The sequence below is a fragment of the Leopardus geoffroyi genome, chromosome D3 (assembly GCF_018350155.1).
Source record: "Leopardus geoffroyi isolate Oge1 chromosome D3, O.geoffroyi_Oge1_pat1.0, whole genome shotgun sequence".
NCBI lineage: Eukaryota > Metazoa > Chordata > Mammalia > Carnivora > Felidae > Leopardus > Leopardus geoffroyi.
Window position 1 is genome coordinate 68,928,537 of NC_059339.1, and position 16,989 is coordinate 68,945,525.

Sequence of the window (16,989 nt, forward strand, 5' to 3'; positions counted from 1 at the left end):
CAAATTGTTAGAGGTTACCTATCATTATTTCCCCCTACAAACAGTAATACCAGAGTTGGCAAAGGTACACCCAACTGGCACACTCATATACTGTCTATTAAGAAACGTGTATTAGAGGAGCCTGGATGGCTCAGTTGGTTAAGCCTCTGATTCTTGATTTCGGCTCAGGTCATGATCTCACAGGTTCATGAGATCGAGCCCCGTGTCAGGCTTCGTGCTGTCAGCATGGAGCCTGCTTGGGATTCTCTCTCTCCACTCTCTTTCTCTCTCTCAAAATAAATAAATAAACTTAAGAGAAAAAGAAGAAACGTGTATTAGAACTCTGGAAAGGAACATGGCAAGGCATGGTAGAAGCTTTAAAAATGTTCCCATCCAATAATTTCACTTCTTACCCATGTTAATTATACTAATGTCCAATACACCTTGAAAATCTAGCTACTGTATTAACCTGGCTTATAGAGTATAATCTTTTGATTGGAGATTACTCTTTCAACACGGAACTATCTACCCATGCTCTACAGGGCAAGTTACAGACCACAGGCAAGCTCACCACCTATTTTGGAAATAAAGTTTTAATAGAAACCAGCGATGCTCACTTCCTTATTATCTATGCCTGCTTTTTGTGCTACCACAGCAGAGTTAAGAGATGGTAACAGACACCGCATGACCCTACAAAGGGGTCTGCATCTTTCCAGAAGAAGTTTATTAAGCTCTAATTTTTAGTTTTATAAAACTCTAACTGGAATACAGACTTTAAATGAAAACCTTCAAACAATCTATCGCTCAGAGTTTTCCAGGTTAATTCCTATCCCTAACAGGTGGGACAGGAGGATCTAAATGAAGCATATTGCTGGCTTGGTTATTTCTGGACCAAAAAAAAAAAAAAAAAATAGTTTTAAGTGGCTCTAAAGAACTACAGCTTTTATCTAAGATTTATTTGACCTTCCTAAGAATACAGACAGAAAAATCTAACTCTTTCTCATCTTTAACCAATATGAAAACATACAAATATTCATCTCCACAACTATAAAATGATAACATGGGTAAGCAAAACCCTCATTCGTCATTAGAAAGAATACTCAGAGAACAAAGTACCACAAACCTTGCGTATTCTTAAAGGACATAATGGCCTGTCTGTAGGGGTTTGGCGTATCTGCAGCGTCGGTCAGGTTGGCCAGCACCAGCAGAAGCAGGAGACTCTGGTTGGCCAGAGGAGAAGAAAGTTCTGGAGTGGCAGCTGCTTTGCTGCCCACGCCGCCCAGTGTGAAGACCGTCCAGAGGCCAGCTTGAAAAAAAAAACACATAGTTAAGAAGTGCTGGGACTAGTGAGATGGAAATGCGTACTTCTGTATGATATTGTACACTTTTTCATATTTCAAACTTTGAAGAAACACTCTTTTCAGTTATTAAAGTAAAACAAGTCTGGTACGTGAAAAGTCTCCTATTGCCCAACGATATAAAATTCTTTAAGACCATCATTCCCCACTCCTATAACCTACTTTTACTTCCCAGAGATAACCACCGCTGAACTTCTTAGATCTTTCGAGATTTTCTTTACATATCAAAACATCTACAAAATTATAAGAAAACTTCAGGTGCAACTTTATAGCAACAGATTTGAAAACCTAAGCAAAATGCTAAAATATCTAGGAAGATACAAAATACCAAAATTGGCCAAAGACAAAAGCCTGAATGAACAAACAATCTTAGAAGAGCAGAAAACGGAGTCCAAGAGCTAGCCCTAAAAACCAAATCCAGTCCAAAGCTCACGAATAAGTCCACCAAGCCCTCCCAGCACAGACAATTCCCGTGTTACATAAGCAGCTCCGAAGTACACAACAAGAGTCATATATACACAACTCATGTGACCAGACCAGAAAAATCTCCCTGCTACAGAAACTGGACGATGACAGCGTTTAAAACAAGAGGGAGAAATGAAAAGAGAGTTTACAGACAGACTCAATCAAACAAAAGCAGATGAAATCTTACACAAAAATTCGTTAAAAGAACAAATGCAGCATGATCATGAAAGTTTTGTCACTGAAACGCAAGAATTGTTCATCATTTTAGAAGTCTGTTAATTTGTAGGCAGGCACACTTCAGAGATACTGCAGGTTTGGTCCGACTAGTATTGTGGTGAAGTGAATCAAATGAAGTTTTTGGTTTCCCACTGCATAGAAGAGTTATGTTTACAGGGGCACCTGGGTGGCTCAGTCAGTTAAGCGTCCGACTTCGGCTCAGGTCATGATCTCACGGTCCGTGAGTTTGAGCCCCGCGTCGGGCTCTGTGCTGACAGCTCAGAGCCTGGAGCCTGTTTCGGATTCTGTGTCTCCCTCTCTCTCTGCCCCTCCCCTGTTCATGCTCTGTCTCCCTCTGTCTCAAAAATAAATAAACGTTAAAAAAAAATTAAAAAAAAAGAGTTATGTTTACACTATACTGTAGTGGATGAAGTGTGCAATACCATTATGTCTAAGAAAACCAACATACATACCTTAATTAAAAAATACTTTATTACTAAAAAATGCTAACTATCTATCATCTGAGCTTTCTGCTAGCTGTAATCACTGATCGCATTATCACCATGACCAATATATTAATGAAAAAGTTTGAAGACTTGTGAGAATTATCAAAATGTGACACAGAGACACAAAGTGAGCAAATGTGGCAGCAAAAATGGTGCGGACAGACTTGCTCAGTGCAAGGTTGCCACAAACCCTAAAACAAACAAACAAACAATAAAAACTGCTGTATCTGCAAAGCACACTAAAACACAGCACAATAAAATGAAGTATGCTTGTTACTCACTGTTTCCTCCTCACGGAGGAAAAGATAATCTCGCCAATTTTTAAAATTAAATTTAAAACCTATTAAGAATTCTTACAAATTTGGGGCACCTGGGTGGCTCAGTCAGTTCCGCATCCAACTTGGGCTCAGGTCATGATCTCACAGTTAGCGAGTTCGAGCCCCACATTGGGCTCTGTGCTGGCAGCTCAGAGCCTGGAGCCTGCTTCAGATTCTCTCTCTCTCTCTCTCTCTCTCTGTCCCCCTCCCCCACTCACGCTCTGTCTCTGTCTCTCAAAAATGAATAAAAGTTAAAAAAAATTTTTTTTTAATTTGAAGAATTCTTATAAGCTAGAAAAGAAAAGTAACCTCTTTGGATTCTAAAGTCCATCTAATCAGAAATCCACAGTGGTGAAACATTAGAAGAACACCCCTATGGATATCACCAACATCACCAATGAACTACAGGTGGTCTGAGCAAAAGTGTTAAGGCAAGGCGGGGGGGGGGGAGGGGCGAAATAAGTCAGTCAGAAAAAGACCTATCGTATGATTTTACTCATATGTGGAATTTGAGAAACTTAACAGATGATCGTGCGGGAAGGGAGGGAAAAATAAGAAAGAAACAGAAAGGGAGGCAAACCATGACAGACTCGTAAACACACACACAAAATTATTTGCAAGCAACCTGACTGTGCACTGTCCAATGGAGTAGCCACCAACCACTGTGGGTACCGGGCACTTGAAATGTGGTTCGTCCCAAACGCATCATGCTGTAAGTATAAAATACTCAATTCTGAAGACTTAATACAAAAGTAAAAAATTTTTTGCCAATTTTTAAATATCGATTACATGTTGAAATTATAATATTTTGGACATATTATATTAAAGTGTATTGTTAAGATAAGCTTCACCTGTTTGTTTTTACTTTTTCAATATGACTACCAGAAATTTTTAAATCACATATGTGGTTTGCATCTATGGCTCACGTTGGTATCAGACACAGCTGCTCTAGAACATCAAGAGAATCAACTGACACACTATCAGAACGAACAGATTTTGGTACAGTCTAGAACTAAAAGAGTGACATATAAAAAATCAAAAACCTGCCTATACGTGAGCAACAAACAATTACAAAGTCCATTCACCACAGCAACAAACAATCTTCAAGAATCAATAAAATCTTCAAACATCAACACAAAAGAGGGGCACCTGGGTGGCTCAGTTGATGAAGTGTCCAACTCTAACTCCAGTCATGATCTCCCGGTTCAAAAGTTAGAGTCCCACATCAGTCTCTGTACTGATGGCTCAGAGCCTGGAGCCTGCTTCAGATTCTGTGTCTCCCTCTCTCTCTCTCTGCCCCTCCCCTGCTCGTGCTCTCTCAAAAATAGATAAACATTTAAAAATTTTTTTAAAAAGAATCAACAGAAATGTGTAATACCTTCGGGCAGATAACCACAGACCTTGAGACTGAAGGCCGTAGAAGATCTAAATTAATACAGAGGTACAGTAGATTTCTAGATTAAAAGGCAATACTGCAAAACTACCCGTAAATTAATCTAAACTTCAGGATAATCACTATCAAAATACCAAGAGGAATCTGTGTAATATTTTGTAATACAGTGCAAAAGAAATATTGCTGAGGAGGAATGTTCCTGGTTAAACAGCAAAATTTTTATAAAGCTAAGGTCATTTAAAAGTGTGATACTGGCAGTAGACAAATTAGCTGGATGGACCAGAAATGAGTTCAAGTTCAGCAACAGAACCACATATATTTGAGAATTAACCTTATGATACAGGTAGTATTCCAAATGAGTAAAGACAAAATTCTAGAAATGTCTTTGGGACAACAGAATTTAATCATTTTCCCAGTATTTAATTATAAAAGTACCTGTCTGAACCTTGAGTTCAGAAAGCCTTTCTGTTATGCAAGAAACAAAATTCAAAAAGATACAAAGAACAGCAGCGCCTGGGTGGCTCAGTAGGTTAAGCATCCAACTCTTGATTTCGGCTCAGGTCATGATCTTGCAGTATGTGAGGTAGAGCCCCGTGTGTCAGGCTCTGCACTTACAAACATGCTGATTCGAAGGGGCACGTGCACCCCAATATTTATAGCAGCGCTATTAACAATAGCCAAATCACAGAACGAGCCTAAATGTCCATCAACTGATGAATGGATTAAGAAGATGTAGTATATGTGTGTGTGTACATGTACACACACACACACACAATGGAATACTACTTGGTGATGAAAAAGAATGAAATCTCGCTATTTGCAACAACATGGATGGAACTGGAGGGTATTATATTAAGCGAAATAAGCCAGTCAGAAAAAGACCTATCATATGATTTTACTCATATGTGGCATTTGAGAAACTTAACAGATGATCGGTGGGGGAAGGGAAGGAAAATTAAGATAAAAACAGAAAGGGAGGCAAACCATAAGAGACTCTTAAACACAAAGAACTGAGGGTTGATGAGGGTGGGGAGTGGGGTAAACGGGTGATGGGCATTGAGGAGGGCACTTGTTGGGATGAGCACTGGGTGTTACATGTAAGTGATGAATCACTGGGTTTTACTCCTGAAGCCAAAATTACACTGCATGTTAAATAACTTGAGAAATAAATAAATAAATGTGCTGATGGCTCAGAGCCTGGAGCCTGCTTCAGATTTTGTGTCTCCTTCTTGCTCTGTTCCTCCCCTGCTCGTGTTCTCTCTCTCTCAAAAATAAAGATTAAAAAAAAAATTTTTTTTAAAGCAAACAAAACAGACCACAAGAGACCTCACAGGCATACGATTATGTAGAATATAGAAAAACCTTATCAATACATCATTAAGTGGAAATGCAAATCACAAAACAGTATATATATACACAACATGCCCCACTTGTGTTTAAAAAATTATAAATGTACATCTTTCTGCATGTAAAAGCACCTACAGGTGCCTGGCAGGGTGCCCTTTTGACAGAAGTTATCTCTGATCATAGAGGAGAGTAGGAGTGAAGGTGGCCTGAAGGAGTTCCTTATTTCGTTCAGTTTATTCCCGACTCTTGTATGACATGGACATATCAATATTCAAGCATAACTTTCAATTAAAAACATCATGAAAGAAGTGAAGGAAGGGAGAAAATTCCTGGTCACCAACCCCACAAGATATGAGGCAATATGCACCTGGGCTAGGGGATACAGCCTGATGATCTTTATTTTTAAAAAGCACCTCCTGACAGTTTTGGAGGGATAAACACCAACACGTTAACACTGATCAGATCTAGGATGGTGGCAATGGTCGTGATATTTTAGTCTTTGTACTCATCTAGGTTTTTATTTTGATTACCTGTTATAACGAGCAGATGTCATTTTTCACGAACACCTCTGTTAAAGAAATTAAATGCTTTGGTAAAGAAATTTTAAATGGATGGCAAATAAACAAAACTGGGAAATGTCATTTTCCCAGAACTAACACAGGTAGATACTTTTCACTTCCTTTTTATAAACCATCAACAGTTCAGTGTGACTATCTGTTCATTTCTAATATTTTACATTTTTGAGTAAACACACAATATAAAACTACCACATGGATCCCTATCAGTATATCACTTCTTACATAACTGTGGTCCTGCAAATCTCAAACGTTTTCTATGATTCACTGGCATGACTTTTCTATTCCAGTGGGGGTATTCCTGCCCACGTTTTGGAGGTCCCCAAAGGAACATGCAGGGACGCTCAGCATGCACAGAATGCCCAGTACGAATCCCCAGTGTAGGCACAAGCAAACTTGAGGCCCAGGAAGAGAAATTACCCAAAGGATGTTTTTTTTAACGTAGGAAAGATCTTAAGATGATTGACAAAGACCGTAAAATTTCTGTTTAGCACTGTGCTCCCTGCTTTGCATTAGGAAAACTTAGATATTTGAATAAAAATTATCAACTAATAATTCATCATTACACATCACAAACTTAAACTGATTCAAAGCAATGTTCATGTGAATAGTTGCGGAATGTGGAACATTTCATAAGAGATTCAGAATCGTTTAAGAAAGCGCAACCAGCAGCCAAATATTATTTGCTTTGGGACTGATTTGTTGTTTATCTTAACATTATAAAAAGCTTCCAGTCACTTCCTTCCACTCAGAGTATGCCCCGGGACCGTGTACCCCTGCCTCCACCGCTGTGTGTTCCAGGATCGCAAGCAAAGAAAAACACAATCAGGAAGTTCAATCTGCAAGAAAAATAATCACCGAGTGCTCTCCCAGGTAAAAGATAAGTGGGGTTTTTTGTTTTGTTTTTCTGTTTGTTTGTTTTGCAGATTCTCTTCACAACTGCGCATCTTTGTGACTAGAAGAAGTAAGAGCTGACCGCCCCTGGAACAAATTTCACAAACGTCTCACGGCATAACTCTACTCTCATTTTTTTGCCCCTTTCGGGTTTTCCCAAAGGGGGCTGAGAAGCTGCGTGCAACGTCAGACACACTAACTTTTTATTAAGAAGCTAGTGCAGCCCTGCCTGCCCTCACCACACACATCCCTCCTCCCTGCCCTGGCAAATATCACTGCAGGGCGGCCTTTCCTTATAGGGAGAAGGGAGGCTGCCTGCCACTGCCTACATTGTAGTTTAAACTGGCCCATGATGTTGGACCAGAATTCTTCCAAAAGTTCATTTCTTTTTGCTGATCCAAGTCTCTGATCTGTGACCCAAGAATCTTAGTGGAACTGCATTTTCCTGTTGGCAAACAAAATCTCTCTCCACCAGAAAAATAAGGGAAAGTTACAGTATGTTTCCTTCTGTTCTAAAAAAGCAAATTAAGGATGGTCTCCCAAGTTTTTTAATTGTATCCCTCACTCAGGTCTTCCAAATAAACTCTTAAAATAAGATGTATCTAACTAAAACTAGTAAGCACGGAAATAAACTAAAAGAACAAATCTGGTGTTGATGATTCAATCTTTTAAAAGTATGGACTCAAGATTATTTATCCGTTAACAATAAAAATGTGAGGGAGGGGACAGGTCTCATTACCGATATAACTGGTATGACAAAATTGTTGACTTTTTTTTTTTTTTTAATTTTTTTTTTCAACGTTTATTTATTTTTGGGACAGAGAGAGACAGAGCATGAACGGGGGAGGGGCAGAGAGAGAGGGAGACACAGAATCGGAAACAGGCTTCAGGCTCTGAGCCATCAGCCCAGAGCCCGACGCGGGGCTCGAACTCACGGACCGCGAGATCGTGACCTGGCTGAAGTCGGACGCTCAACCGACTGAGCCACCCGGGCGCCCCAATTGTTGACTTTTTAAAACTGAACTGAGTGTAAAAAATTAGATGTAGGCCTCAGGTGTTATCGATGCTAAGAGAGCATCACTGCGTCCTGCTCGGTGTGAACCATTCTCTCCTACCGGGCACACAAACTAAAGTGGTTTCCCATAAGCCCTTCCACACTGAGCCCTTGGTTTTGCTAAAGTGTTACACAGAGAGGCAAAAGTTGAAAATGCGTTAAAATTCTGGCAAAGGGAGCAAAATGACTAGAATGGAAGAGATGTTACTATTCACAAAACACCTGTTCACTTGCGATCATTACTTGATCAGGAAGCCATGTTTTAAGCATTTTATATTAAAAAAAAAAAAAAAACCCACTGGTTTCTTTCTTAAACACAGGCATTTGGTGTGCTTTAAAAAAATGGCTGAGTAGGGGTGCCTGGGTGGCTCAGTCGGTTGAGCATCCAGCTCTCGATTTTGGTTCAGGTCATGATCTCACAGTTTGTGGGATTGAGCCCCTCTGCGCTCCATGCTGACACAGTGGAGCCTGCTTGGAATTCTCTCTCCTTCTCTCTCTGTTCTTCCCCTGCTCGTGCTCTGTCTCTCTCTCAAAAATAAACAAACATGAAAAAAAAATTTTTTTAACTGGCTGAATATGTTGGGTCATTATCACATAATTTCTTTAATTTAAAATAATGGTAAACAGGCTCCAGACTAGCACTTTCGGCAGAAGGTCTGACTTTCATGAACGGATTATGGATATAAAGTGGTGGACGTCTGCCTCACAGAACTATAGTGGAGGGCCAGTTGCTGGGGGTCCAACTACAAAGTCTCGACCTTGATGGAAATGCTCAATATCTTAATGACGGTGGTTTGTGCATAACTGCACATAATTGCTAAAATGAAACTAGACACAAAAAAAGCAACTTTTACTGTATATAAATTATATCTCAATAAACTTGACTCCACCTTACCCTCTCCAAAAACATGTTGGCATGGATGTGGAGCAAGGAGAACTCTCATTTACTCTAGTGAGACTGTAAACTGGTGCAAATAATTTGGAAAACAGTTTACTTGTAACCAAAGAAGTGAATGAGGCACAACTAGAACCCAGCGATTCCACTAATTATTTTATTAGTGGACCAACAAAATGTTTACATGTGTGCACAGACAGGTACGCGAATGTACGCAGCATTGTCTTAATAGCCAAAAGTTGGAAATATCAAATACACATTACAGTAGAATGGGTAAATGTGAGATAGTCTTAAAATGGAATACGACACAATAAAAACGAACAAACTATGCATCGTGCAAAACCACAGATCAATTTTACAAATAAGCAAAAGAAGGAAGACACAAAAGAATACATAGCGTATGATCCCATTTATATAAATTTCAAAGCCAGACGAAACTACAGCACTAGATGTTGGGATAGTGGTTTCCTTTGCAGTTGGGAGGGGAGAGAGGTCAGGTGAGTATGTGAGAGGAGTTTTGCGGTGCTAGAATTACTTGATCTGACTGACCAGCAGTTACATACATGTCCATTCACTCTATCATAATGAATTGAACTACACTTCATCTGTGTATTTTTCTGTATGTTACCACTAAGAAAAAAAATGTTAACTACTACCAAAAAAAAACAAAAAACAAAAAACAAAGTATGCATCCTTTTTTGTAAGATGATGATGGTAAGTATATCTCACAGTGCTCAAAGCGGTTGTCTTTGTTTACTGGAACTAAAAGTGATTTGTTTTCCTCATTAGAATGCTTTGATTTCTAAACTGAGCATGTAGTGAAAGAAATCCTAAAATCCGCAAAAAGGTCATGGGGTATCCTTAGAACAATATTTCTTAAAAGAAATATATGAAAATATTGGATTAATGAGGAAAAAATCATACTTGATGTTCTATCTTTATTAAAGGGCATAGTCGTCAAGTGTCTCTTTATCTCTCTAACCAAATTTATGTTAAGAAAACATGATCCCTAGCAATAATTTTTTCATTTTAAAATGAACATAAAAGAGCAACATACACAATCTTGAACTACATCCAGTCATACTATAATACTAGGTGATGGGGGGAGGGGGGGGTCACTAATAGTTTCGCTTTTTTACATGTGTTTACATTTATTTATTATTTTTTTTAATTTTTTTTTTTCAACGTTTATTTATTTTTGGGACAGAGAGAGACAGAGCATGAACGGGGGAGGGGCAGAGAGAGAGGGAGACACAGAATCGGAAACAGGCTACAGGCTCTGAGCCATCAGCCCAGAGCCCGACGCGGGGCTCGAACTCACGGACCGCGAGATCGTGACCTGGCTGAAGTAGGATGCTTAACCGACTGCGCCACCCAGGCGCCCCTACATGTGTTTACATTTAAAGCCCTCTTAGAATATCTGGTGACTGCTAGTTCCTAAAACAATTTTGAGTCAAATTCAGTTTTCCTAAGACAAAACAACATGATATTACTACCCCATTCTGTACTTTGACCATCACAAAAAGAAAGAGAGAGAGAGACAGAGAGAGAGAGAGAGACAGAGAGAGAGAATCCCAAGCAGGCTCTATGCTGTCAGCGCAAAGCCCAATGCAGGGCTCGATCCCATCAGCCACGAGATCATGACCTGAGCCGAAATCAAGAGTCAGACACTTAACTGACTGAGCCACCCAAGCGCCTGAAATTTACTTTTTATGTAAAAATATTCACATGAAATTCTTTACCTTCTCCAAATAAAAATCAAGGTTAAAGTCTGAATTATGCATGAGATTTTGTCAGAAACTACCTAGATTAACTGTAGGATCAATCCTCAAAAAACACAGGAAATAAACAGTATCAGTAACCAAAGAGAATCCATTTGGAATCTACCAATAAGTTTCTACCCAGTAAAATCTTAGACTGATTACCCACATTAGCATTCAACTTCCACTTGTGGAGGAGTAAATATAAATCAAATAAGTGCAGAGGTAATAAACAATATAGATTTATTCCTACCTTCGGTAGCCACCATTTTTTCCATGTAGGTCTCCAAGTGTTACTTTTCTGGGAATTATAAACTGAGAATCTGTTACTACTCCCTGGTTGAAAATGACATTGATGGAAAGATGGAAGGAGTTTCTTCTCAAAACTCTGATCATTTCAATTTTAAAATGAATTTTTAGGGGCGCCTGGGTGGCTCAGGTCATGATCTCACGGTTCAGGAGTTTGAGCCCTGCGTCAGGCTCTGTGCTGACAGCTCAGAGCCTGGAGCCTGCTTCACATTCTGTGTCTCCCCCTCTCTCTGCCCATCTCCCACTCCCACTCTCTCTCTCTCCCTCTTTCTCATATAAAAACATTTAAAAAATGTAAAAACTAAAATGAATTTTTAAACGCCTTAAAGACATCTACCATCAAAGAATAGGATGGGAACTTGGAAGGCACTAGGAAACTAGAATCTTTAAAATGAGGACATCCATCCATAAATATTTGAAATATTAAATTCATTTAATTAACGAATCCAATAGGTTCCCAAGATGTAAATGCTCAGCAAGGGGCATCTGGGTGGCTCAGTCGGTTAAGCATTCAACTTCGGCTCAGGTCATGATCTTGCAGTTCATGGGTTTGAGCCCCATGTCGGGCTCTGTGCTGACAGCTTGGAGCCTGGAGCCTGCTTCGGATTCTGTGTCTCCCTCTCTCTCTGCCCCTCCCCCATTCGCGCTCTCTCTCTGACTTTCAAAAATGAATAAATGTTAAAAAAAACAAATTAAAAAGTGAAATGGCTATAAATATCTATGGTTCCTTGAGATATTATATAATGACACCGTGAAACCATCGTGATTAGCAAGACATTGAAACACTCATCAGCATGATTATTAATAATAATTCCTGTATTGTCAAAAAGATTTTCTTATTAATAAACACAATTTTAAATATGTTAAAAAATTTTTTAATTGTATTCTTTGGAAGATGTCGATTTATAGATGTCTTATAATGTACATGACACATTAGTTTAACAATGCACTATATAATTTATGAATCAATTCACTTAAATTAGGGGGCTGCTACAAAAGGTTATATCAATGGGGTGGATGATCAATAATGTTTGAAGACTACCACACTCCAGAAAGTGTTGAAGGCGGGGGATAACAGAAGACAAGGAATCTAAAGAGGAAGAAAAAAGCAGTTTCTGCCATTTAATGACGATCTCTACTAATTACCACATTGAAACCAAACCAAGCATTATTATCATTCACCCAATTTTATAGGCAGATTAAACTCCGAGAGCCTCAGTTCCTTAGCACCCAAGTTGCTCTCGGTCTAAAGCAAATACTCTCACCCACTGCCCTCACTGCCTCTCTGGCTCCCAAACAATGAAGGCGGCCCCTGGTCTTAGCCGTGAATTACAAATTGAAATCCTACCATAGATCAGGTCTCCGGTACCTGGGATATAACAGGCCTAAATTCGATCGATTTGCTACCAGGAACAGCATTCTGGGCTTCACAAATGAGTCTGTACCCCAATTATCTCGCCCCACTTCTCTCTCTTTTCAACCTCATCCAGAGAACCCTATATATTTTCATTTTTTGTTTTTGCATGGATTGGGTTTTTTTTTTTTTGTTCTTCAACGTTCTGCTTCCGTTCATCTTGGTAACGCATGTGTATTTTCTTGATTTCCCCCTAAGGAACCATCATCTCTCCTAGGCATTTTGCCCCTTTCTTATGGTGAATAAACATTTACCAAATTGTCCTTTTTTTTTTTTTTTAACATTTATTTTTGAGAGAAAGAGAGAGAGGGAGAGAGCACAAGCAGGGGTGGGGCAGAGAGAGAGGCAGACACAGAATCCGAAGCAGGCTCCAGGCTCCGAGCTGTCAGCCCAGAGCCTGACGTGGGGCTCGAACTCGAGAACAGCGAGATCATGACCTGAGTCGAAGTCGGACGCTCAACTGACCGAGCCACCCAGGCGCCCCTTTCCAAATTCTCTCTCTAGCAAGTGTGCCCAGCTCCTTCAATGAATAAATTGATGACACTACATTCAGGGTGCCCGCAACCCTGAGAGAGGAGACGGGCAGGAATGTCATTCTAACACCGCGTAGTGAGAGTATTACACGGTCGCTTGGGAAGAAAGCGCTCACTCTGCCAGCGCGTTCCCAGGAGAGCCTCCCAAAGCTGCTTCCTGTGACCTGGGGCGTGCAGGTGAGTGACAGATCTGCATGCAGGTGGAGAGCGGGAAGGCATCTTCAGTGCACGGAACGCTATCACACAAAGCTGGTCAAGCACGGCCCTTCTGTGTTCCTAGAGCTTCAGTCGGCAATGAGGAGTGAGATAAAGCTGGAAAGAGAGGACAGGCTACGAGGGCAGGGGCCGCAGGACAGCGCTTCTCCAGGAATGCTCGACCCACTGCCCGATTCTGAAGGGCCCCAGGCAGGCCAAGAGTTCAAGTCTTTTCTGATGTTCACACAAAAGAATGACAATTATCCCATATTCATTTTCAGGTGCACCTACGGTTAATACTGACCCATTACGAATGTACTAAATCAGTTATGGGATCCCGTAACTGGCTTTCATAAACTAGAAAAAAGGATCACCAGAGCTTACAGGAAGTCCTAAGTCTTCTTTCCAGTAGCTGCTATGCAATGCCTGTTTGTGCTACCAAGCTCCTTATGCCCGGACAAGCGATGTGCACCCAGGCACGCACGACAGGCGTTTGGCATTCCTGCGCTCCCCGTTCTGTTTTGAATTGGTCATGGTCTTAAGTGATGCACTTTAACCTTTCTGAGTTATAAATTTGTTACACTGGCTTCCAAATGACCAGTTAAGATGGTTGTGGGCTCTCTGGTTAACCCTCTAGAACACAGTGACGCACAACTGGGAAGACCACCCTGCCACCAAGGCACGCTTCCCCGCGCCGGGCCACAGCCACCCAGTGGGACGCAATGGAGGCTCACGGAGCTCTGAGTCCCTCAGATAAGACACCTCCTTCCGGGGCCGTGAGGCCAAAGCCTCACCAGGACAAACCGTCAAAAGCCACAACTGGAACTGATCACCCACCTTCCCCTAAAAGCTCGTCAGGACGAACTGCATTATGCCCTGCGTCCCTGTTTACCCAGAGCAGCAAAAAGGACTGAAGCTCTATCACACCTGGGCTCCTCGCCATACGGTTCGGCACGTCACTTAAATAGCTCTCGCCATCCGGATCCTTCTACTAGCCCTCTGGAACCCAGGTCTTTTGGCGGGGGAGGGGGGGAAAACCCTCTACGCTTTCAAGTTCAATCTCTCTGGATGCCTCAGACATCACAGAAACCTGGGTGTCCCCTGAGGACAGTTCTTTCTCAGCAGACGTTTCAAGCGATGACTCACTTTTTCTCTCTCCACAGCCCGTGTACCACAGACTCATTACCGCTTCCCAACTACCTCTCTCCACACATTCCCGCGACCTTCAGACATCCCATCAGTCCTTCTTGCTATAGTCGTCTACAGACATCATTGTCACTTCTGCTCATCTTCCAGTAATGTGAGCACTGACCCCGTCTCTCTCTCAACACTACTCCAGTCCTCATTTTAAAAATTTCAACCTACTCTCAGTCAAGCCACCCAACAGTGAGCCTCAGAGGCCCTGATCTGCTGATTCACTTCCTCTATCCTACCTCAATGAGCCACTCCCATGGCCGCACCCCGCCTACATGTTCGAACTGCACCACCACTACAGTCCTGAATTCCTGCATTCCACGCTCTGGTTACTAACTCCCAGCTTTCCAGGTCACCTCCTCCATGGAATACCAGACTCAAACCATTTTGGACCTGATCGGGTCTCCATCACTTTTTCAACGTCCGTCACCACCCCCATGCCCTTGCTTCCCTCCTCACCCAGCTAGGTACTTTATTGTACCTATGTTATAACTCACACATTAGAAAACTTCCGTGAAAGAATCTCACAGAAGATTAAGTACAGCAGGAAAATTAGTGAACTAAAACGTAAATCGGAAATTAGCCGAATGCCAAGAAGTAGAATTCTCAGAGAGAGAGAGATTGGAAGAACAGAACAAGAAGGTCCAATATACGAGTGACAGGAATTTCCGAAGAGAACCGCAGAGACATAACGCAACACGATAAAACTGCCGATCACACAAGCTACCAGAAAGGAGAGGTTTAAGGATCTCCATAACCACCCCTAGGTCAGATAACTAACAAGGTTAAATCCAGGTTTCAGGCTTTTTGCAATGTATCATATCACTAAAAGAGGAGAGAGAGAGAAACAGCCAGTGTGCTAAGAGATCCCATGAGGCTCAAATCACACATATGCTACTTCTCCAACTGGGATGCGTGAACTCCTAGAGATGTTCCATGACGTGCTAGGAATAAGCACATCAGAAAGGTCAACAAATAAGGTCAGAAAACAGACATGCTACTTTTTCCTGAACTATTAATTTTACACAAAAGATTCCAAGGAAGTTAATTAAGTCCATGAACTGGCAAATAATTCCATCTTAACAGAAATGAAACAAGCACGGATATGCTCACGGAAGGAGTACTTAAACGTGCATTAATTGAGAAGATAAAATATAAAACCTGGGCGTGGGCCAAGCGGCTTCTGACAAACTCCTCCATCCTTAAGGTTATGTACTCACTTGCCTCAGCTATTGTAACTAGGCTAAAAAAAGCACTATTAATAGCTCTGGTTGCTATCTCATCAATGCGTGAATTACTACGATTGGCAGAATTCAAGATCTGCTTAACAACAACAAAAGATTCTTTCTGTAACTGTTTTTGTTCTTTCTTTTGTTCTGCACTTACACGCTGCAGTTTGTGTAGAATATAGCAAAAGTGCTGGGAGACTGAGGACAAAAAGTGGTACGCAGAGAGGGAGAGATACAGGGCTCTGCCTCATCCCACGGTTTTCTGGTCACTGTGAAGTTCTGATGAGAAACCCTACAAACCACCCATCCTAGAAGCCTAATTTATTATACTACTGCCTTGTCTGCATCCACTATATATCACCACCCAGGGGTAAGTCAGGATCGGGTAAATTACAAGTAACAGACCCGTGTAATAATGGCTTCAATAAAAGTCCCAAAGTAGTTGCATTTTGCTCTGTGATGTTCTCTTGTGGCTCTACTACGTATAGTCTGCATTCCTAAGTGTCACGCATGGTCCGATATGGCTACACCAGCCCCAGCCATCACATTTTCATTCAAGTCAGCAGGACAGAGGTAAGTACACGCATTCCCTTTAAGAACTCTACCTGTTGGGGCGCCTGGGTAGCTCGGTCGCTTAAGTGTCCCACCCTTGACTTGGGCTCACAGGCTCACGGTTCTTGAGTTCGAGCCCCACATCGGGCTCCATGCTGATGGTACCGAGCCTGCTAGGGATTCTCTCTCTCCTCTCTGCCTCTCCCTCTCTCAAAATAAATAAATAAACTTTAAAAAAAAAAAAAAAAAAAAAAGAACTCTACCTGCAAGTTTGCCCATATCACTTCTGCTTACATTCCCTTGGCCAGAATGCAGACTATATATGGTTGCAAAAGGTTCTGAGAAATGTGATCTATTCTCGGCATCCGTGTAGTCCGCTGATATGGGGGAAGAGACAAACCAGCAGTTAGTGTCGTACCATATTCGAATAAATCCTTTGCAATGCCCCCTAAACATGCCCCTTCCATCTGAGATGATGGAACAGCTAGTGTGCTGAACATACCCTGCCTTTCTGAGCCCTTTCTGTAACTCAGCTCAGGGGAAACAAGTGTGTCCAGATAACCAGTGAGCTTTATGAACAACTTGAGAACTGGCAGGAACACTGGTACACTTAACCAAGACATCCTTTTCGTTGTTGTTGTTAATATAAAGGAAGCCTCAAAGCACATGCTATTAATCATACCACAAAAGAAAGGGGTTAATAACTTCAGCTACTACACAGCAAGAATTTGCCTGCTTCCTGATTTGACCAAGTCAGCTATGAAATTAACGAAAGTAACAGCTTGGATTTAAGCCACACCTTTC

General features: G+C 41.3%; 1 protein-coding gene across 8 annotated transcripts in view; it reads right to left on the reverse strand.

Moving 5' to 3' along the window:
* The window catches only part of DYM (dymeclin), a 336,944-nt gene that overhangs the window by 210,497 nt on the left and 109,458 nt on the right, over positions 1-16,989 (reverse strand). For all 8 annotated transcript variants that reach the window (XM_045458095.1, XM_045458090.1, XM_045458091.1 and 5 more), the window contains one exon: positions 1,103-1,285. In XM_045458095.1, the coding sequence (XP_045314051.1) occupies positions 1,103-1,285 (183 nt within the window). The remainder of the gene's footprint in view (positions 1-1,102; positions 1,286-16,989) is intronic.